Consider the following 20552-nt stretch of genomic DNA (forward strand, 5'->3'; position numbering starts at 1 on the left):
ACCAGTGCGCAGACTACGGTAATTGGAAGCTGCTGGCTGCAGCGCTCGGTCTTCCTGAGGTGAGCGCGCCCCATTTTATCATTAAAAGCCCGGAGGATGTTGTGCACATGCGCACTGCGTGGCTCTACCGGAGCGCGAGAGGTAGGGAAGGAAGTCCTAATGGCGGAGACCGTACGCTCGCCTTTTGACTACCGGGAGCCACCGACCCTCGACAGCGACGGTGATGGGAGCAAGCCGCCACCGCCGCGGGGGTAAGCTAGCCGCGCTCGGGCCCGGATTCGGTCGCCGAGCGGGGCTGTTTTTTGATCCGTACGGGGGGAAAATTGCCCCCCGAACGCACGCGCTGGGAGCGTGCGCGTGTGTTTGGTTCTCGACGACTGTGCTCGCGTGCATGATTTCAGCGTTATATCGCGGAAAAGCGACGCCGCGGGGGCGATTTTGGGGGGGTTAATCTTGCTGTCGGCTGCTGTGACCGGCGACGGCGCAGCTCCCCGGGGCCGCAGCGGCTCGGATTTAACCGTCGAGGCTTTTTATTCTTCATTGTTGTGGCTGGAGCCTCAGCGTTAGCCGCTGGAAGCTAACAGGCTAAAAGTAGCATTGATGCTAGCAGCCAACAGGAACCTGCAGCTCTCAGACTGTGGCAGGAATCAGCCTCTGGTGTTGACAACAAACCCCTCTTATTCCACACTTCTACAGCGAAGTAGCACATTTAACAAACCGCCTATTATTTTAACACCCTGCGTTGGTTACTGCTCGCTCGTCATTACTCGCAGCTCGTTTGGTTTTAAGTAAACAAAGTTGCTGACGGGGGAGAATATTTATCCAAAAACACGATAACGGACTGAGAAGATGGGTGTTCTCTTCTTCTCTAGTTATCACTTCGCTATTAATCCGAGTTTGACGTGATTGTAGGGTTGATTAAGGGGGTTGAGCATTAGACATTCTAAAAATTATAATGCAAGCGAAATACTGTCTTCCTCAGTTATCGACTTATTCACGATCCTTCAATAAACCAAATCCAGGACTTAATAATACCCGAATTCTCCCTTGCACCTTTTTTTGGTTCTTTACAAGCGCCCTCATCTTAATAATTACTGCAGGGTTTTTTTTTTATGATACATTGAATGCAGTAATTGTACATTCTTTCTTCAAAGTGATTGATTATTTTACCAGGTCACTGTTTTGATACTTGCAGAGTGAAAACCTGTTCATTATGTTGACTAGAAATGTCAGGCCAAAAAGAAGTAAAATGCATGATGTTTTTGGTCATTTGGAATTAAACATTTGTTACGGCATTAATAAGTAACAGAACCGGGACAGAAATAGGTTTGGGTTTAATATGTGCAATTTACTTTCTCTGCACTGAAAATCTGCACTGTTTGCTCATTTCTGAAGCAAGTATCTGGTTGAATATTCAGCAGCAAGAGCTCAAGTTGCTGATCCAACTGTGTGCATGATGCAGAAATCCAAATTCCCGTGTGTCTGTTTGATTGCTAGTAAATCCACCATTAAGCCGAACAGAACAGCAGGTGTGCTTCCACTTCAGCCTGATTCTTGATAATTACTGCTCGGTCATTTTGGCTGCCATCTACTTGAATATTTACCGACGCTGCGACTTTGTCAGCATGTGCCGCTTTGCTAAATTAAGTAGGTTGTTTTTGTTTGTGTAGGCGCGTGTGCGGGAGGAAAAGGAAAGGGACACCTGTGAAGGTGTGTGACCGAGCATATGTAACAGAAGATGAGGAGGAGGAGAGCATGTCGGAGCACAGCTACAGCCCTGGTAAATATGGACCCGCACAAATCCTTTCACCTACGGTTTATTTTCAAATTCCATGTGAGATAGCTCTGATCTTTGAAAATGTAAGGTGATCAAGTATTTAAGATGCTCTTAAACAAAATAGCTGGCTCCCTTCCAGGCGATGGCCAGTATCCAGAAGGCGCAGAAGACCGCCTCCCTCCTCCCGGAAGCCCTTACTACCTCCCCGACCCCACTCAGCTCTGGTGAGGAAACCATCGCCGTGGAAGTCTTGTTCACATCGATGAGCTGTACTACTGATTTATATCTGTTTTCCCCCTGCAGTGTCCCAGAGTTGGGAGAGGAAGGAGCAAGCGGTGTTCGGGGACCTGTCCTCTTCCACCCGCCGCCAAACTGCCGCATTCGAGAAGTCCACTGTGGCACCCAGGTAAGGCTGGTGGTCATCGCAATCAGGGACATCGCCAAGGGAGAGGAGATTACAGTGGACTACAGCCTGACCGACTGGGGCGAGAATGCTATGGTGAGACGTTTACCTTATTGTCAGCAACAACTGTATTGGAGTTTATTTCATATTTTTAATCAGAAGGTTTCAAAGGGTTGCAAGGTGCTCCGCTCTGCCTTTTTAGTGTCTTTGGTAAAGACAGAAAATGAGCATCTCTATTAAGAATTGTTGCCAAGCAACAGTACGAGAAAATACGTTCCCTAGAGCCTCAAGTGCTGCAATAAATTGTCTCCTAATCTGCCTGTTTTTCATAAATCAAGTCTGAGGTTTAAAAAAAAAAAATTCTCATTTTTTTATTTTATTTTCAACTCTAGGAGGAAGAGGCTGGCCCCCACCCACTGTCCCTCTCCGTGTCCGATTACCTCACCCCCTCCTGGTCCTTGTCACCCTCATCCTCACCTCTGACCCACTCTGAGCCCAGCGATTCAGACCGCGAGGAGGACGAAGAGGAGGAAGACGATGATGACGACGATGATGACGAAGAAGAGGAAATGGAGGAGATGAGGGGCCGGATGCTTCGCCGCCGCAAGAAGCGTAAAATGGCCACGGTGGTCAGTTCAAAAAAGAAGGGAGCACCCTCTTCTTCTAGGGGTCCAGGTCGCCCCTGCTCGTCATTCTCCCGCCCGGCGCCAGCGGCGTCCTCGACCAGATCCCAGGCTGCTGGAGCTCTGGTCCCCCCAACCACCAACATCAACAACAACATTAACATCAACATCGGCGGCTCGGGGGCCTCACAGGTGAGCAGGCGACAGCACTGCCCATACTGTGGGCGCCACTACCGATCTCTCGCTCGCCACCTGGAGAAACACCACGCTAACCAGCCAGAGGTCAGAACTGCTATGGAACTGGCACACATGCACACGCACAACACATCAAACGGCAGCACCACACACCCACACCCCTCGCCATCCGCCTCCACCGCCTCTGCTAACCACAGCCACTCCTTCGCCGTCCCTCAGCCCTCGCCTTCCAACACCACACCCCCCTCCCTGTTTTCCAGGGAGAGGGAGTCCCCAACTACACGCTCCAGCGCCGGAGGTGTATCTTTCTCCCTCTCACTGTCACCGCCGTCGACGACTCAAGTGGTAAACGCCAAGAAGGGACCCAGCCCTCCAGCGTCCTCTGCAAAATGCCCAGCAGCACCAATGCTGCCCCGAGTGAAGAGCCCGTCTCCTCCTCCCCCGTCAACGCCCAGAAGGGGCAGGCGGATGAAGAAAGAAAAGCAGGAAGAGCCTCAAAAGGTTGAGGTGGACAACTCGAGAAACCAGGAGGAGCTGGTTCCTCCTCCGACTCCAGAACCAGATGTGGACCCCGAGGAGGAGCTGGAGCTGAGTGCTGAAGGAGAAGATGATGCAGTGGATGAGAAGAATGGAGACATTGTCAGGTGTGGAGATTTATAAAAAAGAAAATTATGGCTTTACTTTTTATATTATTGCGATGAAATTCAGATGTTGGGAACCTTTTCTTGATTATATTACATGTTCTAATGGGCTGAAAAGTCATTTAAAAGCTTCACGTTCACACTTGCCTTTCTCTTCCAGCACACACAGACATCACATGTCGCCGTTGCTGTCCTCCCTCTCCTGTCTGGTCATCTACCTCCGTCACCAGCAGCAGTCGTCTTTCCTTTCGTTGACGCGGTCCCCTCACTCCGCCGAGGCCTGGCGCCTGCTCTGCCACTCCAGCCTCTCCCTGCTCATCCTCTACAATCGTCACAGGGAGTGCGAGGTGGCCAAGCTCACCATCGAGGACTACCACAATCGCCTCAACCCCCAGGGCAACGGCAGCAGCACCCCCTCTGGCATGGAAACCCTCTTGTCTCCGTTTGAGCGGCAGGTCCTCTGTCACCTCCCACGGGCCGGCGTGTTGGGCAAACGTGGTCGGGTCCAGCCTCTTATCTTTCCTCCGCACTGTGAATCCTGTTTGGACCTACTTCTTCAAACCAGTCCCAATGTGGGTGTGGATCCGGAGAGCCCCTATGTCTTCTCTCGACCCTATCACTCCCCCGCCACCCCACTCCGTGGCACAGACCTGCTGAGGAACCTGGCGCGAGCCAGCGGCGCAAAGAACCCCAGTGCGCTGACGGGCACACGCGTGCGGCGGCAGGTAGCAATACTCACTCAGCTGCTCATGTTGGAAGAAGGAGAGGGCCCGGGTGAAGCCATAAAACGGCTGGAGGACTTCCTGGAAAGAGAGTACCACGTGACTCAGAGCTGCTCCGCCATCCTGCGGGATCCGGGGCTGATGGGCCGAGTGGGTCGAGTTGTTCTGTATGGAGAGAGGGAAGGCGTGCTTTTCCGAGGAATGAGCTTGCAGCAGATTTGTCTGGAGTTGGACGGTAAGCACTAGCACCAGACGAATCGCTTTCCCGGGCAGAGCAGATATTTCCGGCACGCATATCAGTTCAAGGTTGGACCGTCAACATCTGCTTTCAATAGATACACATGACAAGAGGGAAGATACCATCTTAACTGTAAAACTTAGAGATACTGGACTGATCTTGATATTCAATTCTTCCATGGACCTGGGGGAAAACAATTGGATTTAAATGTGAGTAATTAAGTTTCGATTTTGTTTCCTGTGGTACAGTCATGTCCGGAAACTCGGCCGACTCCATTACAGAAGATTCAGAGGCTGAGGATGAAAAGGAGGAAGTGAAGGAGAAGGCCGAAGCGATGGTGAAGAAAAAAGGGCCAGGGCGACCACCTCGGAAAAAAAGGCCACCTGCTGCTTCCCCGGCTAGTCCACCAGTAGCCAGTAAGAGGAGATGCACGCCACCCAAATCAGGTAATCGTGCGCATGGCGGTGTTTTGCCAGACAGGTATGTTTTATTCAACCTTACCTCAACTTCCCTGGCAGGGAAGCGCGGCGTGCTGAAGCGTCCCTGGTCGGAGGCGGAGCGAGTCGCGGTGGAGACTCACCTGAATAGAAACCTCATGGAACTGCGAGTTCCTGCTAAAGCAGACTGCGAGCGCTGCCTGGAACTCTGCCCCCTGCTGGTGAGCAACCAGAGGGACTGGAGGGCCATCAAGTTTTACGTCCACAATCGCATCCAACTCCTGAAGAAGCAGGGGAGGCGAGAGAGTGCTGCTGCCGTCTGCTAGAGAAAAGACCCAGACCACCATGTAAAAATAATTTAAAAAGAAGGAAAAAAAAACCCACCAGCAGTCATAATCCAGAGAAGTCTCTCTCTTTTCTACCGAAGGTTAAACTAAGCTAGAAACAGATGGTTGGAGCTCCAAATCAATTCAATTTTGGGACTTCACCGCTGTTTCCCCCTATTTTAAGCAGCTGGACGAGATGTACTCCAAAAAAAAGTGTCAGTACAGACACATGAAAATGCTTTTTTTAAAACAATTTTTACGTGTCACTTTTTTTAGATGTTCAATGTGTTGAGAGACACCAGAGAAAAGACCCGCTGAGGGTTGCAGTACGCGTTTAAGCCACCAGGGGCGGTACTTAAATTGATCCTTTTCCAGAGTTTGTTTTTCCGAAGGCTGAAGACCAAACCGGTTGATGTTTTCGGAGGAAGGAAACCGCTGGTTCTGATCCATGAACAGACGGACATTTTCGAGACTGTACAGTTTGTGTTTGATGTTGACTGACGTTGCCACTCCTCCACTCAAGATCCCCCTCAGCGCTGTTAAAAAATATTCTTCTGTGTTGATTATATCCATTAAACCATGACCCACCCGTGAAGTGGTTCTTCATCCCTTCATGCCATCATAGACATTTCTGTATCAAAGGCACGCGTATTTAATTAATCAGTTTAAATTTGATATGGTCTTATCGACCGTGTAAATACTCCCAAATGTTAAAGTTATACGGTAGTGATGAAAGTTGGTATTGTGTCACGGTGTATATACTGTAAATATTACCTGTACTTATTAAAGTGTATGACATTTGGCCGTGTTTTCTTAAAATGGACTGTGAAGTTGTCGCCACACAGCACAACCCCCGTAAATAACTAATAAATACCCCGCAGTGACTCGAGTTTCATCACACAGCTGCAGTTTATTCCAATATTTAACATTAACTGAAAGTGTAATATGGCAAAGTCACCATTCTGTCTTACTAATTACAAAAATCTAAATGAGCTCTTAAATATGTTGTAATGGCACTCCATCTTCTTACTTAACGTACCATTTTTATGCTGCTGACACAGTAATTCTTCACTCGCATGACATGAGATGTAATTCCATTTTAAGAGTCCTTATATGAATTCCAAAAGATTACAACTCGCATAACGTGGCGGTAAGAAAACTTTGTGCTCCCGTATCTAATGCAGCTCACCTGGACTGACGCTGCGCATGCTCTCTTAAGTCAATCTCAGGGAGCGTCATCCAAAACTTTACGTCAACAATCTTTTTTATATGAGTTACACAATAACATGTACCATGCATCAAACAAATACAAATTGCAAACATAAATTGAATGTGATTTTTACACACATCAATTCTGCTCTATGGCTCTTACATATGTCATATGTCATCACTTAATGAACAATTAAAAATCAGATCATAAGATGCAAATCAGCGGAATTTACCCAGTAAGCGTTCTATTTGACTTTCACAAAAATAATCAGTTATTGCTGCAAAATAGCTCTAAACAAATGTAATCTAATAAAACAACCCTTTAAAGAAGTGTGACTATTAAATTAATAAAAAAAAAATCAAATTAGAAGTTGCAAACAAATGTGAATAATCCAGATGCTGAATTCTTACTTTAGACAGTGGGACCTCTACTTACTAAATTAATTGGTTCGGGAAGTTGTTTCGTAACCTGAAAATTACTTAAGTAGAGACGCGTTTTCTATGTAAATTAACCGTCATTAGCAACGAATGTTGACACTTGTGGTAACACCGCCATCTAATGGACAAACATACAAACACCCACAATAAATAAAAGTTAAACGAAGGCGACGCTGGGATACACACAAACTTGTACATATTGACGTCCCTTCTAGCCAATGGGATGACAGGAAAATGCTAGGCAATAGCCAATGGCAGAGCAGCTACAATCATGTTTGCGTTCGCTAAACTCCGCGTGCTGCGAGTAGCAGCGGTAGCGTATTTTTGCCTTTCGTATCCTGAAATTTCTTTCGTAACGAGGAAATATTTTCCCGTTGAGACGTTTCGTAACCTGAAAATTCCGCATGTAGCGACGTTCGTAAGTAGAGGTCCCACTGTACTTGAAAATTAACATTACATTAGAACTGTAGTGAAATCTAAGTGTTGTAGAAAATGTAAATATTCCAGTACCTTAGAACTTGAGTGAATGGTCTGAGTTCCTTTTTGTCAGAGTTTACATGAGGTACCTATTGTTTTAATGGATGTTGAGCTTTACAGTCTCCTCATTACAACTCAAAAGGATCAGTTTTGTTGTGATGTAATATCATCAAAGGTGCTGCATCAAATAAACCAGGATTAAAAAATGGGAACACTTCACCCTGGAAGTCACCTGTTAACCTGCCAATGATGCTGCTGTTGTCTACATCATAAAAGATAACTGTTCCCGTCTCACAGTTCAGGTACACACCCACTCTCTCAGGTCTGGAATTAACTGGGAGCAAAGTTGGTGGTTCTGTGCTCAACTGGAAGAAATCAGGGTTTTCAGAGGAGGAGGAGGACAAGAACCAATATCCTTTCGATTCTGTGGGACAAAAGTCTGCATTCACAGGGATGTTAAATACACTTGTGACCCCGAGCCACCAGGACCTTTTCGGATCAGTGTTGGTGTTCCCCAGAGAAACCTCCCAGTAGTGCTCTCCAGTTGAGAAGCTGTTTGTTCCAGTGATCGCTGTTATCATGGAAACCTTTGACCCATTAGGAAACCTTTTATCTCTGACTACGTAGCCATTCGGTAGAGCCTTGATGAGGAGATGAGGATGTCCCCCCTCAGGATTCGTGATTTTAACTGTTGAAAAAAAAGTGAGTCCGATGAAGGAAATATTTCAAGTGATCAAATGCAACATTTTACCACAGAAGTCATCAGCAACACAACAGATGAATCCTGAACATGAACCTGGGCCACAGAAGCTGCCAAGCAGGAAGAGAAGGAGCTCTTCTCAACTGCTGACGTCACAGCCGTTGATCACACTGTCCTCCTCTCTTTATATGGCATTAGAATATCTCAGAAATACAGAAATAAAGTTTTGTCTAAAGCAGGAGGGGGCGGAGCCTATTCCAGTACTGCAGCCGCTCAGCAGGGGGAGATCAAGCTCTATTTAGGCTCCTCTCATAGTTTATATTTGGTGTCTAGATTTCATCATACAAAACAACTTAATAAACTTACTGTTAACATAATTCTTCTTGGCCTCTAATAGGTTTGTCAAGTCCATGACTGTAAAAAAGAGATAGTTTGATGTTAAAATAACTATAAAAACTGTCCTGACTCAGACCAACTCAACAGCAACAACATGATGTCTCACCTTTTGACAAAAGTTTGTTTTTCTCTGGGAGGGAAAATAAAACGCAAATTATATTAGAGGCAGGAAAAATAATGCACTAACGAAAGTGAATGATTGATTATTACCTTCCTCTGTGTTTCTGATCTTCCTTTGTGATTTGATTTTCTTCTCTAAAACACAAAAACAGTCACTTTGATACTGATGATGTCAGAACTGTGGGTAGAATAAACAATAATATTGTATCTCTACTTAAATTTACCTCTTGATTTGTAAAAGGCTATTCCAAAAATGATGGTTATGATGGTCATGATGGTTAAGAGTACAACCACGGCCACCATCCCAGCAGATAAATGTGTACATTCTAAAGACGAGCATTTGGTCAGTCACTGGGAATAAATACTGCACATAAATAAACTGTGAGTGTCTCTTTTACCAGTTTGAGGGAGTTCACTGCGAGTACTCAGGTGAAGTCTTGTCTCCTTTTCTTCTTCACCCTGCAGACCGACTGTGCAGATGATCTCAGAGGAAGGAGACACGAGCACCCAGCTGTGGACTGACAGAAGACCGAGGGAGTCTTCGGTGTACTGGATGCTCTTTGGTGTCAGAGATTCATTCTGGTTCAACCATCTCAGCTGAGGTCTTGGATACCAGCCTTCAGACCGACAGCTCACATTCACAACGCTACTGTCTGTCCACACTGCTGACAGATGCAGAGGACCTCCTGTTTCTAGGGTAAAAGGTGTCAAAAACATTAATATCACAGTAAATTGCCACCATCATATGCTTTATAGTTGTAACTTCATAGCGTGCTGCGATCTCGGGCAGTCCTGTAAACCCTTATAAGAGATTTTCACAGTTGTCACCACACTCACCTGTCACAGCCAGAGTGACGACCGCAGTGTCGTGACTCTGGTCGCTGCTCACGTAACATGTATACTCTCCTGAATCCTGCAGTGTAACATTGACCAGTTCCAGGCTCACATCACCTGATGCCAGCCCCCCAGATGTGACACCTCTGGGACCAAATGAGACTCGGCCTTCGTACGAAGAAAGACTGGAAACCTTTTTGTTACTGTAGCGCATAACTGATAAATCCACATCATTTCTGTGGTACCACAGGACTTCCAGAAGCTCCGCACTCTGTGTAGGTTCGAGCCAACAGGGTAAAGTGGCTGTGTGACCGCGCTGGACCGAGACAGAAGGACTGGACTTCAAAAAGAAGTCTGATGCTGTAGAACAGGAAACAATCAGAGTGAGTCGCAAGATTACAAGTCGTTAATATTTCTAACTTACTTCACAGAGTTCAACTTAAATTTCACAGGATTATTAAAGTAGTTCAATCATATTTATACGTGTGTGTGCTTGTGTGTGTGTTGTAAAAAAAAAAAGAAATCTGGGTGCGGATTTAACTTAACTCTATTTTATTCATAACGCACCTTTCGTCCAAGAAATGTAACACAAAGTGCTGTTCAAAGGTTAAAAGAATTTACAAACTCACCAGTTGTGGCGTGAACCAAAAATAAAAGTGCAGCCGTCGAACGAGGAAGTATCGCCAACAAACCTGTTGTTAAAAGCAGATTGGCAAAATGAAAATAAATCTGAACGATTTGCACACGACGAAGGACCGAATCAAAGCAGCAAAATGTTCCACGTAATCATCTGAAAAGAAACAACTAAACTTAAAAATCTACAAATGCTCCTTACTCATTTCGATTTTAAGACACGATCAACTCCAAAAATCCAATGTTTTTTCCTTGTTTTTCCTGTTCCTGATCTAAGCCATCCGCGTTGGCCTCCTCAAAGTTACGATTTACTTTCTCTTTCACTTTTAAGCTTATAGACTGAAACATTTACGGCATGTTTAGAAGGAAAGACAAATTTAAAATACATATATATGCAGATTAGAGGATAATAATTAAAGTTTATGGAATATCAAGTATTCAGAGACACATAAATACAGAAATAGACTCAAGAGATCGCTTGATATATTAACGTAATGTCCCTGGATGCTGCTCACTAACGATTTATTTTAATTTAATCAGCATTAGTTCAGATAAACCAAGTAGATAATAAATAATTCAACTATTTATTAAGCATATTTTTGTATTGTATCTATTTTGATGACGAACACTGTTGCTGTTAACCGAAGGGGGGGGGGGACCAAATACTTGTTGCATCTCTAGACCACATTTTACGGTAAGTGCCAGTGTGTTGTGCGCATGCGCCAAACCGCTCCAGCGTCTGCAAAGTTGTTTCACTGTACAGCCGCAAGTTTGAAATTGTTTTGAATAATTGGTTGTTATGAAGAGGGAGTGGCCGGAAAAGGAATTTCTCACTGAACGGATCGAAGTGGTGTAGATTTGAAAGCAACGGGAGTACATTTAAAACCACTTAAATTGGGGTAGATTAAAAGTAACTACGTTACAAATACAAAATAAAAATCCATTTTTGTTATCCTATTCTGGGTGTCGTAAATTGTAACGCTACATGGCCAGTACTAGTTTTTGCGGTTGTGAGGGCTCACGTGACAGCGCTGCATCCATACGAATCAAAATACGGAAATAGACCGGAAGCAATGTGGCGAGATCGCCAAAATAAAGGACACACGTGGATAGTGTAAATATAAAATAGCCTTGGACTTAATTTAGCCTTTATGTTAATAAAGCCAATCAACTGAAGTAGTTATAGATAAATTAAATAAGGCATTATTCACCTATTAAATGCGGAATATTGATGCTGTCCCCCTGTTCTCTCTGTCTGGTTCATCTTAATTTGAAAACAGTTTCGGGATTTTTCTACTTTAATATGGTCAATTTTGGTACTATGGAACTGTTGTTGTGGCCGTAGTCTCAGTCGAGATTTCTGTATCATACTGTCGTTATTTAACGTGAAAGTTTCGATTTACCGTAGCGTGAAGTGTAATCGTTCATGCATTGAGAATGTAACATGAAGTAAATGGCTTTAGCTGGCTAACGTTTTGGAGCGTTTGGGCAGTGTCGCAGATAGCATTAGCAGTTTACGCCACTGATCACAGTTTACATGGCGATACATACTGAACCATAATTAATCAAAGTTCCAGAGATTATCATTATTTCATATTTCGTTTTATTTTAACAACATGTCTCAAAGTGTTGACACAGACGAAACCACTCCATTGCTACGCGATGATGCAAGCAGGTGAGTGGGTGCATAGTTCAGTCATTATTGACCTAAAAAAAATAAAAAAGCTTATTTATCTAATGAGCCATTGTTAAACAACCACTCAGCGAACAATAATTGTTCGTGCACTAACCCAAACCTGTGTTAGTAACACAAATCCACCTGTACTCTGGTGTCTAGTGACATCTCTGTGGATGAAGATTACAAGAGTCGATGGAGGTCAATCCGGGTCATGTACTTCACCATGTTCCTCAGCAGTGTAGGTGAGGATGCTGAACAGAGGTGTCGGTCTTTCAGTGCCTGGTGTGTGCATGTGGTATCGTGTCTGTGCCATACCTGTGTGAACTAATAAGGAAACTGTTGTGGCTTGTCCTGGAGATGGCATGTTGAGCATCTGTGTGGTATGTGTTTTTTCAGGATTTACCATTGTCATCACATCACTCTGGCCCTATCTACAACTGGTGTGTATGACATGCAGCTTGCCTGAGGTTTTCTAAAAAAAAAAAAAAAAAAACAACCCCAAAAACAAATACCTGTATGTGATTTTTACCCTTGATTGGATCTTTCCCGTAGATTGATGTCAGCGCAGATGCCAGCTTCTTGGGCTGGGTTGTGGCTGCCTACAGTCTCGGTCAGATGATTGCTTCGCCACTTTTTGGACTTTGGTCCAACCACCGGCCCCGAAAAGAGCCTCTGGTCTGCTCCATCATCATCAATCTGTCAGCAAACATCTACTATGCATATGCCTACCTGCCTACAAAAGACAAAAAATTTCACATCCTCATGTCCAGGGCTTTTGTGGGCTTTGGAGCAGGTGATTTATTGTGACCGGACACTGTTAGTTTACCCTTATATTTGTGTCACACAGCCTAATGTGATCTTTTGGTTTAACACGGCAGGTAATGTTGCTGTGGTAAGGTCCTATGTTGCTGGGGCAACGTCACTGAAGGAGAGGACCAGCGCTATGGCTAACATGAGTGCCTGTCAGGCTTTGGGTTTTATCCTGGGACCAGGTAGTTCCAAATATATCTCATAATTTTCAAACCAGGTTACAACTTAGGTTACAAGTATGTGTTTTCATATTGTTATGTCTTCACACACATTAGCATTGCAGGCGTTTCTTTCCTTTATCGGTGAGAAGGGTATTACGGTCAAGGTCATAGACCTACAGCTCAACATGTACACTGCTCCGGCTCTACTGGCAGCGGCGTTTGGTGTTGTCAACATCCTGCTTGTTGGTCTGGTGCTGAGGTGAGGCTTCCGCTGCGTATTTGTCATAGCTGTTTGAATTCCACTCCACCTCCATGAGCATAAATCCTTCTGGGTAATTTTTTTTTTAAAAGACTGACACGTCTGTGTGTGACTGTCTTCAACAGGGAGCACCGTGTTGATGACCAGGGACGTCAAATTCGATCCATCAACGAGATATCTGAAGGTATAAATGTCTCATGGCTCATTTTGAGCTATTTCTTTGAGGGGAAGGTTGCATTTGGGATTGTTTGGAGTCATAGCATAAGTCTTTTTTATTTGTAGATCGAGTTGACATCAGTATTGTACCCGAGGAGAGTATTGACCAGGTGGCCGTTCTGACGTCCAACATCCTCTTCTTCGTCGTCATGTTTATTTTTGCAGTCTTTGAGACGTATGTATTTCATTCCCAGTGTCTCAGGAATGTCATAGCTTCTCCATACTGAGCCATAGAAATCTGACATTTTCTCAGAATTTCCACACCTCTGTCCATGGACATGTTCGCCTGGACCAGAAAAGAAGCTGTGCTCTACAATGGCATCATCATCTGCTGCATCGGATTTGAATCCATTTTAGTTTTCCTGGTTGTAAAAGTTGCCTCTCAGAGGTAGCCTCATTTTTGCACACTTGAAATGACAAACACTCTATTTTAGGCCTCAATGAATGTATTTATTGAAGGAGATTTTTTTTTTTTCAGGGTTGGGGATCGCCCTGTGTTGCTTGCAGGCTTGGCTATTATCTTCTGTGGTTTCTTTATTCTGCTTCCATGGGGAAACCATTACCCTAAAATCCAGTGGGCAGGTATGTTAACATTGTACAGCTTGCAGTTTGATAGTCTTGGCAGAGGTTTTACATGCTGCCTTTATTCGCACAGATCTCAAAAATAATTCATTACTAAGTCGGGCGTCTGAAGCCACGGGGGTGTCTAACAGCTCTTTTGAGCCAACGGGTTGCCCCTATGAGCAGACCTGGTGCCAGTATACTCCCACCATCCACCTGGCTCAGTACCTATCATCCGACATACTGATCGGTGTGGGGTACCCAGCGTGCAACGTCATGTCCTACACATTGTACTCAAAAATCCTTGGACCCAAACCTCAGGTCAGTCTGATTTTAATTATAAATATGGCTTATGAGATTTTTAAAAAGACATGTGTGTTACGGCTGTTGCTGTTTGCAGGGTGTGTACATGGGCTGGTTGACAGCATCTGGAAGTGGGGCTCGGACTTTGGGACCTGTCTTTGTGTCCCAGGTTTACACCATCCTGGGTCCCCGCTGGGCCTTTAGTCTCATATGCAGCATGGTGGTGGGTGCCATCATCCTCCTCAGTTGTCTCTACCACAGACTTATTGCTTTTTCTGTACGTCATGGGAGTATTATAGAATGAAAACGGAGAAGATCCCTGCTGGAGACAGTGAAGGATTTCTGCCAATATTCAGGATGGATGGGTGGCAACAGGTGTAAATGTGGTTGCTTGTCTTTGACCAAAGATGCCTCCTTCTACAGTTAAAAGGGAGATCGCACCCCAGCCACGCTTTAATGCATAAACTGTGAATGATGCTATGCTTTGGGGTTTAACCTGTGTGTTACTGAAATACCAACTTTATAATAAATAAATGCAAATGATGTTGAAAATGATTATATTTTTAAGCAAAACGTTGTAAAATCTTCAAATTTTTCATTGGATCTCAACCTTGTGCTCACACAATAATATAAGAGCAACCGTGACTGGAGAATCAATTTCAGCAAGTTTGCATACTTTGATCTTCATGTAAAAGACAAAATCCTCAATGCTTTGCTCTTTTATGTAATGAGTTATGATCATCCAATATTTCCATTATTGTTGCGTCTACAATAACGATACAGGTTGTTATAGACCTGGAATTATTTTTCTAAATGATTTGTCAATACAAGGTGCTGAAATGCAAACGAATTATTGATTAAAGAATAAAACCTGATATTAGAGTTCTGGTCGATTTAATAATTTATTCGAGAAGTTGGCAAAAATTAAAGGGCAATAATGTGGAGGAGGAGTAGCGTGTGCACTTTAGTTCTCAGGAAATTACGTTTGTGTGTTCTCGCGATATCGCATCTCAGTCGCGAAGGAGGCGGGTCGGAACGCCAGGAGGCGGAGTTTTGGCGTCGCCATAGTGGCATTCGAAGTTTGCGCGTGTGCATTTAGTGGTGGTTGTGATGCTGTTATTATCGACATTTTAATGCAGGTTTTTCTTAAATAAACTTTATTAGTTAGGTAGGTGACCGAGGGCACCGTTATATATTGCTGACTATGGATATTTATAACGATGAAAATGGTAAACAATTTGACATTCATGTCTTTTGCACCCCCAAAGTTGATGTCTTTCCAAGCTAGTGAGCTACTGAACAAGCTAGACGCTACAGTTAACGCGGAGAACTTGTTGCTGTATTCGGTTGCTGCACACATGACTCACATTCTTTGTTTTTCCGCTATTTTTTCAGAATACAGCGCCGACCATATTCCTATGTTCGTAAGTAACATTTTACCTTATCAAAACACGCCCGTTGAACGCCCAAAGGCGCCTACGACTTTATCCTTTGAGCGAAAACGTGGTTTTGAAGCCTTTTTTACTGTGGTTGCAGAGGTAAACATCAATGCGGTCAACATATCTCTTTCGTCGCGGTCGCTGTTTGCATATTGCGTCTATTTCCTGTCTCAGCAGTCAAAAGTGCGTCATTGTGTTGTTGGAGTTCTGACACAATCCTTTCGCTATAAATGAGCGGTTTTATAAGTGTTAGGAAGCACTTGTCTTGGATTTGAGTCTCCTCAGACCTTAATAAGGCAACGTAAATTATAAAACGTTCCACAAAAGTGAGAACGTTTTTAATCACCGTTCATGAGAACAGGGGTGCTCAACAGTGACCTCTGCCGGGGACAAGCGAACGAGCATTACATCGGGTCTTCGAAATTCTTTAGTGCCACTGAACTTTCTGCGACTAAGAATAGAATCTAACAAATGTTGCTTTTATTGTAGATTTAATTAGATCTGTCTTTTGGAGAGGAAACTCTGATTTAATTGTAAATTAAACCAACAGTGCTATTATAACATTGTCCTTATCTGCTAATACAGTCAGGTTTGAAACTACCTGTTAGCTGCAATACTCCAGTACAGGTCTACATTCGAAAAGTGCTTCCCCGAAGGAACCATTTAGACAGAATATATCCCTCATTGAGCCCTGCAGCAGTGAAATTCCCAGCCTGATGGGAGAACTAATCCTGTCCAGTTACCACGCATGTAGCGTCCATTTTCAGATGCAAACTCCTGGTGACCATTGCATCTTTCCTCCCAATTGAGCCTTATGACGTCACCAGTCTACCCACAATAGCCTGACACAAGCTGTTGTCTGTAGGAGAAACTCTAGTTCTGAAATTCAGAGAATTTCTGGTGATCTGGTCACAGACAGTGAGGGTGTACCCGATGTGCTCCGCGCAAACGTCTGGAACTCACTATAACGGCATCAGTGGTGGTTATAGATCAGAAACATTGCTTCAGTTTTTATTGAGGGCAGGTTTTGTTGCATGTGGTGAGTCAATTTGCTGCTTAATGGAAAGTGAAACTGAAGCGAAGGTTTCCTGCCCAGGCAGCGGTGCCTCCCATCTCCTCTAATGTTTAGCTCTCTCACTGCAGCAAAAGGTTGTGGACATGTTTGAGGGAAAGCCCGATTTTCAACGGATAGTACGGTTCGGTATTCTCGGTAAGAAAACAATCAGAGCTTTTTAAAAAAATGATGGCAATTTTTTATTGTCTGACTCATTTGTTTGTTAACTTTAAAGCCAACCTGGGCTACAACGTCGAGTATGAGGACGCCGAGGATTACGATTTTAGTCCCTACATGTCTGGCGTACACAGTCACGGCTTCGGTAGGAATCGAGCGAGCTCGTCCAGCCCTCAGCGTCTCCCACATAGTGGCGGTGCAACAAATGCTAGCGTAAGTTTTCTCACTTGTGGAGCTGGTGGGGAGTGATAGCGTAGAGGTCAAGTAATGTGTGATTCTGAACCACAGGCAGGAATTTTAGGAGCCAGCAGAGAGGCGGAAAAAGCTGAGAAAAAGCGTCTTAAGCGGCAGGTAATTCTCTTCGGTTTGTGTTAGAGCATAAACGCTAAATGTGAAGTAGTCCGGCTTAGAAGTACTCATGTACCCCCCCCCCCCATCCCTGACAGAAACGTAAGGAGAGGAAACGGAACGAGCAGCAGGAGAAGGAAAAACAAACGGTGGATAAAATCGAAGAGGTAGAGATAATGTGTGGCTGAGACGCCAGATTGTAACACGTGTATTTGCTGTTTAGGAAGACGATGAGAATAAACCAGATAAGGAGAAATCAAAGGTCGGCGTTAAAGAACAGGCTGCAGCCAAAGATACGGACGGCAGTGGTGAGAGTGAAGACGAGCTCAGCGATGAAGACTTGAACGGATTTGAGGTACGTGCGCAGACTCCAGGGTGGATTTCTGGCCCACTCTCTGGCTCTGGAGTTTGAGGATTTATTCCTTTGTCATATTTTAAGGAGCTGGATATGGCGAGCACTTTTGTGAGTAAAGCCAGATCCAAGTTGGAGCAGAAGCCTAAACCCGAGAAAGAGAAGAAGACGACCGCCAAAGAACCTAAACCGAGCCCGGAAAAACCAAATCGAGCTGCTGAGGCTGAAGAGAAGGTATCTGTCAAATATGGAAGGGGGCGGCACTCTTCACCTCCTCTCGACGGGGATTTTTACTTGACTTGTCTTTGGTCAGGACTCTTCCCACCCCGGCAGCCACACCGTCGAGGAAAATATAAGAATAAGCGCAGAATTGGCGAGTAAGTGTTCTCAGGTCTGCCAACGTTCTGATGTTGTGCGTTTACAATGAGAATTCCCTCCTCCGCTCCAGATAAGGGAAACATATTTGCCGGAGCGGGAAACTTTAAAAAGGCCGTACAATACTACACCGACGCCATTAAACGCAATCCGACAGAATACAAGTAAGACGCCTCTGCCGTTGCTGCGCTCATCCTGAAGGGCCTCTGCGTCAGCGGCGTTGTTTTCTTCTCGCCCTGGCAGGTTGTTTGGGAATCGTTCCTTCTGCTTCGAGAGGATGAGGCTGTATATGAAGGCCCTGGATGATGCAGAGCTTTCGCTCAGCATGCGTCCAGGCTGGGTCAAGGGTCTGTTCAGGAAGGGCAGAGCACTGATGGGGCTAAAGGTGAGTTACCTCTGCTTTGTTGTTAGCACAGCATGTGGACAAAGACTCGTCATCCTCTCCTCCATCCGCCCAATCTTCCTTTAGAGGTATGAAGAAGCCGAGCGAGCCTTCAGGCAGATTCTGGCGGAGGACAGTTCTTGTCCTGACGCCAAGCAGGAGCTGCTTCGCGTTCAGATAGCACAACTCAGGGTTTGTGGCACAAGTGTTGAGTTATTTGTGTACAGAAATACTGTACATGCTAATATCAAAGCTTCCTGCTTCCTTTCAGGAGTACGGATACACTTATGATGAGAGCGTGCACGCTTTGAACACTCACAAGTCAGTTCGAAATGCCTTACAGTTTCAGACCAGCTTTAACCACCAACCAGGTGAGGTTCTCACATTTGGATCTGATAAGTTAGCCGCTCTATCCATCAACACTTCCTCTGCTGCTCTTTCAGCCAACTTGAGCTCCGCCTCCTCTCTTAAGCCCCACGGTGACCCTGCACTCCAGGACAAACCTTCAAGGCAAACCAGCCCCCAACAAAAGTGAGTAACGTATTCAAGAAGGGGAGAAAATCCCACATTGAGAAGATTCAAATTTTGTTTCTGTCGACAGGGAACTTTATCCCGTCTGGGTGGGGAATTTGTTTTTTCCAGTAACCGAGGACTTACTGGAACAGTTGTTTAGCAAGTAAGACAACCTTGAGTAACTTGGGGGGGGGGGGGGGGGGGGGGGGGGAATTAGATTTGTGTTTTGACCGATGTTCATGACTTTAAGGGTCGGCCCGGTCTGCAGCGTGAGGCTTCTCACGCAAAAACGCTGCGCCTTCGTAAACTTTACAAAACGACAAGATTGTGAGCAAGCTATCAGACGCTTTCACGTAAGTAGCACTTGACAGTTGGACTCTTCTGAAAAGGATGAATTTATTTAATACAACCCCCCCTTTTTTTTCTTTATTTTTTTTTTTTGAAAAAAGGGTTTCAATTTTAACGGCACAGAGCTTATCGTGAGATATCCCGACAGGATTCCTTCAGGAATGGGATTTTCCAAAGCTGCGCTCACATCCGATGACCCGCACGAGCACTACCGGGGGTGAGTTATTTGGCGTCCTGCCCATTAGCACAGGTGTGGTGCCGCTGGGGAACAGGTCTGTTAGCGTACCTCCAGTTAAGTCACCACTCTTGCCCTCATGTTTTGTTGTGTTCCACTCAAACACACACAGGAAACTGACAGGATGGACATAGCGCACCAATTACGCTACTTTTCTGTTGTAACCATGCAGAGCTGATTTAGAGTGAAGTACCTGTGTTCCTGTCTTGTTAAACAGCACTTTATGCGCTTGAAAACTACATTACCCACAGTCCTACAGTTGCTCAAACGACTGTGATGTGTTTGTGGGTATATGAGTTCTTTCCCCATCACTTGCTAATGGGTGGTTATGATCAAAGGGTGGGTAAAAAGTTTCATTCCGAGTCCACACTGCGTCCTGTCTGCTGCTTCCTGTATGTGTTTGAGTAGAATGGAACACAGCATTGGGACAAGACAACTCCCTCCAGGGACACTAGAGGAGTTAGACTTATTCAGTGACTTCAAATGGAGGTGGGCTCACATCGTCTGCTCCCCAGCTAACCTGCGTAGCGCTTGGTCACCTCTCTGCTCTCCTCAGGAGGGATGCTGCTGGAAGCCGAAGAGAAGCTCCTCTCTATCGATCTGCCAGCAAGCACTGAACAGGAAGCAGACAAGTTGACGGATATCGTTAATTAAAAAAACCCTCATATTATAGCTTTGATACCGAGATAATTATGTATTTTTTCAGTATTATCTACATGCTTTGAATTCACTTATTCATATCGAGGCTATAACGTGCGCATGGTGATGGTGATGTAAAACAACAAATCTGTCCACTATCACACATTTATTCACTATAGTTACGTAGGAATAGGAAATGGTTTTGGACACTATAAGGCCTTTATAATGATGGCGCTGATCAATGTTATCATTAAACAAAACTGCTACTTATGTTAGCTGCAGTCCCAATATATATATATATATATATGTGTGTGTGTATCTATATTTTTTTAATGTGCAAGAATCAGTTCACCTTGGTTTTACAACAAGAATTTAACGGAGCTTTTACGGAAGCAGCGTGTCATTACTAACAGTCACCGCTAGATGGTGTTGCAATGCATGCCGTGATTGTAAAGATACACTTTTTTGTTGAAACGTTGCAAGATAAAAGTTTTCAATCCAGTTCTTATTGTTTTCCTGCGTTCACTCTACCC

The 20552-nt window shown here is 44.7% G+C and overlaps 4 protein-coding genes across 5 annotated transcripts; 3 read left to right on the forward strand and 1 right to left on the reverse strand.

Moving 5' to 3' along the window:
• The first annotated feature begins 93 nt into the window (after nucleotides 1–93).
• LOC105418193 (uncharacterized) lies at nucleotides 94–6164 on the forward strand. The gene is made up of 8 exons (XM_011616893.2): nucleotides 94–251; nucleotides 1671–1780; nucleotides 1917–2001; nucleotides 2081–2276; nucleotides 2573–3642; nucleotides 3800–4596; nucleotides 4848–5045; nucleotides 5118–6164. The coding sequence occupies exons 1-8, from the start codon at nucleotides 97–99 to the stop codon at nucleotides 5360–5362; spliced, it is 2856 nt and encodes a 951-aa protein (XP_011615195.2). The 5' UTR covers nucleotides 94–96; the 3' UTR covers nucleotides 5363–6164.
• Nucleotides 6165–7324: 1160 nt separating this feature from the next.
• On the reverse strand, nucleotides 7325–10838 carry LOC105418192 (butyrophilin subfamily 1 member A1-like). Its single transcript, XM_029839886.1, has 9 exons — nucleotides 10372–10838; nucleotides 10166–10228; nucleotides 9540–9896; nucleotides 9101–9394; nucleotides 8927–9028; nucleotides 8793–8837; nucleotides 8689–8712; nucleotides 8553–8600; nucleotides 7325–8174 (listed from the first exon to the last, which is right to left on the reverse strand). The coding sequence occupies exons 1-9, from the start codon at nucleotides 10373–10375 to the stop codon at nucleotides 7615–7617; spliced, it is 1497 nt and encodes a 498-aa protein (XP_029695746.1). The 5' UTR covers nucleotides 10376–10838; the 3' UTR covers nucleotides 7325–7614.
• A 607-nt stretch (nucleotides 10839–11445) lies between these two features.
• Nucleotides 11446–15027, forward strand: mfsd8 (major facilitator superfamily domain containing 8). Its single transcript, XM_003976009.3, has 12 exons — nucleotides 11446–11844; nucleotides 12007–12089; nucleotides 12244–12287; nucleotides 12400–12640; nucleotides 12726–12839; nucleotides 12933–13077; nucleotides 13203–13261; nucleotides 13360–13468; nucleotides 13547–13681; nucleotides 13772–13875; nucleotides 13949–14175; nucleotides 14255–15027. Exons 1-12 carry the CDS (start codon nucleotides 11786–11788, stop codon nucleotides 14459–14461), a joined length of 1527 nt encoding a protein of 508 aa, XP_003976058.1. The 5' UTR covers nucleotides 11446–11785; the 3' UTR covers nucleotides 14462–15027.
• Nucleotides 15028–15201: 174 nt separating this feature from the next.
• Nucleotides 15202–20522, forward strand: LOC101073322 (tetratricopeptide repeat protein 31-like). 2 transcript variants are annotated; one of them, XM_011616889.2, is made up of 18 exons: nucleotides 15202–15386; nucleotides 15553–15581; nucleotides 16740–16806; nucleotides 16886–17040; nucleotides 17116–17178; nucleotides 17274–17324; nucleotides 17399–17530; nucleotides 17615–17761; nucleotides 17841–17904; nucleotides 17976–18066; nucleotides 18146–18287; nucleotides 18372–18476; nucleotides 18556–18655; nucleotides 18728–18815; nucleotides 18886–18960; nucleotides 19048–19150; nucleotides 19247–19362; nucleotides 19937–20522. In XM_011616889.2, exons 1-18 carry the CDS (start codon nucleotides 15362–15364, stop codon nucleotides 19995–19997), a joined length of 1614 nt encoding a protein of 537 aa, XP_011615191.1. In that variant the 5' UTR covers nucleotides 15202–15361; the 3' UTR covers nucleotides 19998–20522. The 2 variants fall into 2 exon arrangements, with proteins under 2 accessions (XP_011615191.1, XP_011615192.1); XM_011616890.2 differs by lacking the exons at nucleotides 16740–16806; nucleotides 16886–17040; nucleotides 17116–17178; nucleotides 17274–17324.
• Nucleotides 20523–20552: the final 30 nt, after the last annotated feature.

This window comes from Takifugu rubripes, chromosome 8 (genome assembly GCF_901000725.2).
Source record: "Takifugu rubripes chromosome 8, fTakRub1.2, whole genome shotgun sequence".
Taxonomy (NCBI): Eukaryota; Metazoa; Chordata; class Actinopteri; order Tetraodontiformes; family Tetraodontidae; genus Takifugu; species Takifugu rubripes.

Excerpts from the sequence above, each read along its gene's own strand:
- LOC105418193 (XM_011616893.2), top strand. The coding sequence starts at position 97 with ATGTTGTGCACATGCGCACTGCGTGGCTCTACCGGAGCGCGAGAGGTA. Across the intron at positions 3,643-3,799 it reads AAGAATGGAGACATTGTCAG|CACACACAGACATCACATGT; the intron begins GTGTGGAGATTT and ends TTTCTCTTCCAG. Across the intron at positions 5,046-5,117 it reads ATGCACGCCACCCAAATCAG|GGAAGCGCGGCGTGCTGAAG; the intron begins GTAATCGTGCGC and ends CTTCCCTGGCAG.
- LOC105418192 (XM_029839886.1), bottom strand. Across the intron at positions 9,029-9,100 it reads CAGTGAACTCCCTCAAACTG|AATGTACACATTTATCTGCT; the intron begins GTAAAAGAGACA and ends GCTCGTCTTTAG. Across the intron at positions 8,175-8,552 it reads CAAGAAGAATTATGTTAACA|TTAAAATCACGAATCCTGAG; the intron begins GTAAGTTTATTA and ends TTTTTTCAACAG.
- mfsd8 (XM_003976009.3), top strand. The coding sequence starts at position 11,786 with ATGTCTCAAAGTGTTGACACAGACGAAACCACTCCATTGCTACGCGAT. Across the intron at positions 12,288-12,399 it reads TCTGGCCCTATCTACAACTG|ATTGATGTCAGCGCAGATGC; the intron begins GTGTGTATGACA and ends TCTTTCCCGTAG. Across the intron at positions 12,840-12,932 it reads GGGTTTTATCCTGGGACCAG|CATTGCAGGCGTTTCTTTCC; the intron begins GTAGTTCCAAAT and ends CACACACATTAG.
- LOC101073322 (XM_011616889.2), top strand. The coding sequence starts at position 15,362 with ATGGATATTTATAACGATGAAAATG. Across the intron at positions 16,807-16,885 it reads AGTACGGTTCGGTATTCTCG|CCAACCTGGGCTACAACGTC; the intron begins GTAAGAAAACAA and ends TTAACTTTAAAG. Across the intron at positions 19,151-19,246 it reads AAGCTATCAGACGCTTTCAC|GGTTTCAATTTTAACGGCAC; the intron begins GTAAGTAGCACT and ends TTTTGAAAAAAG.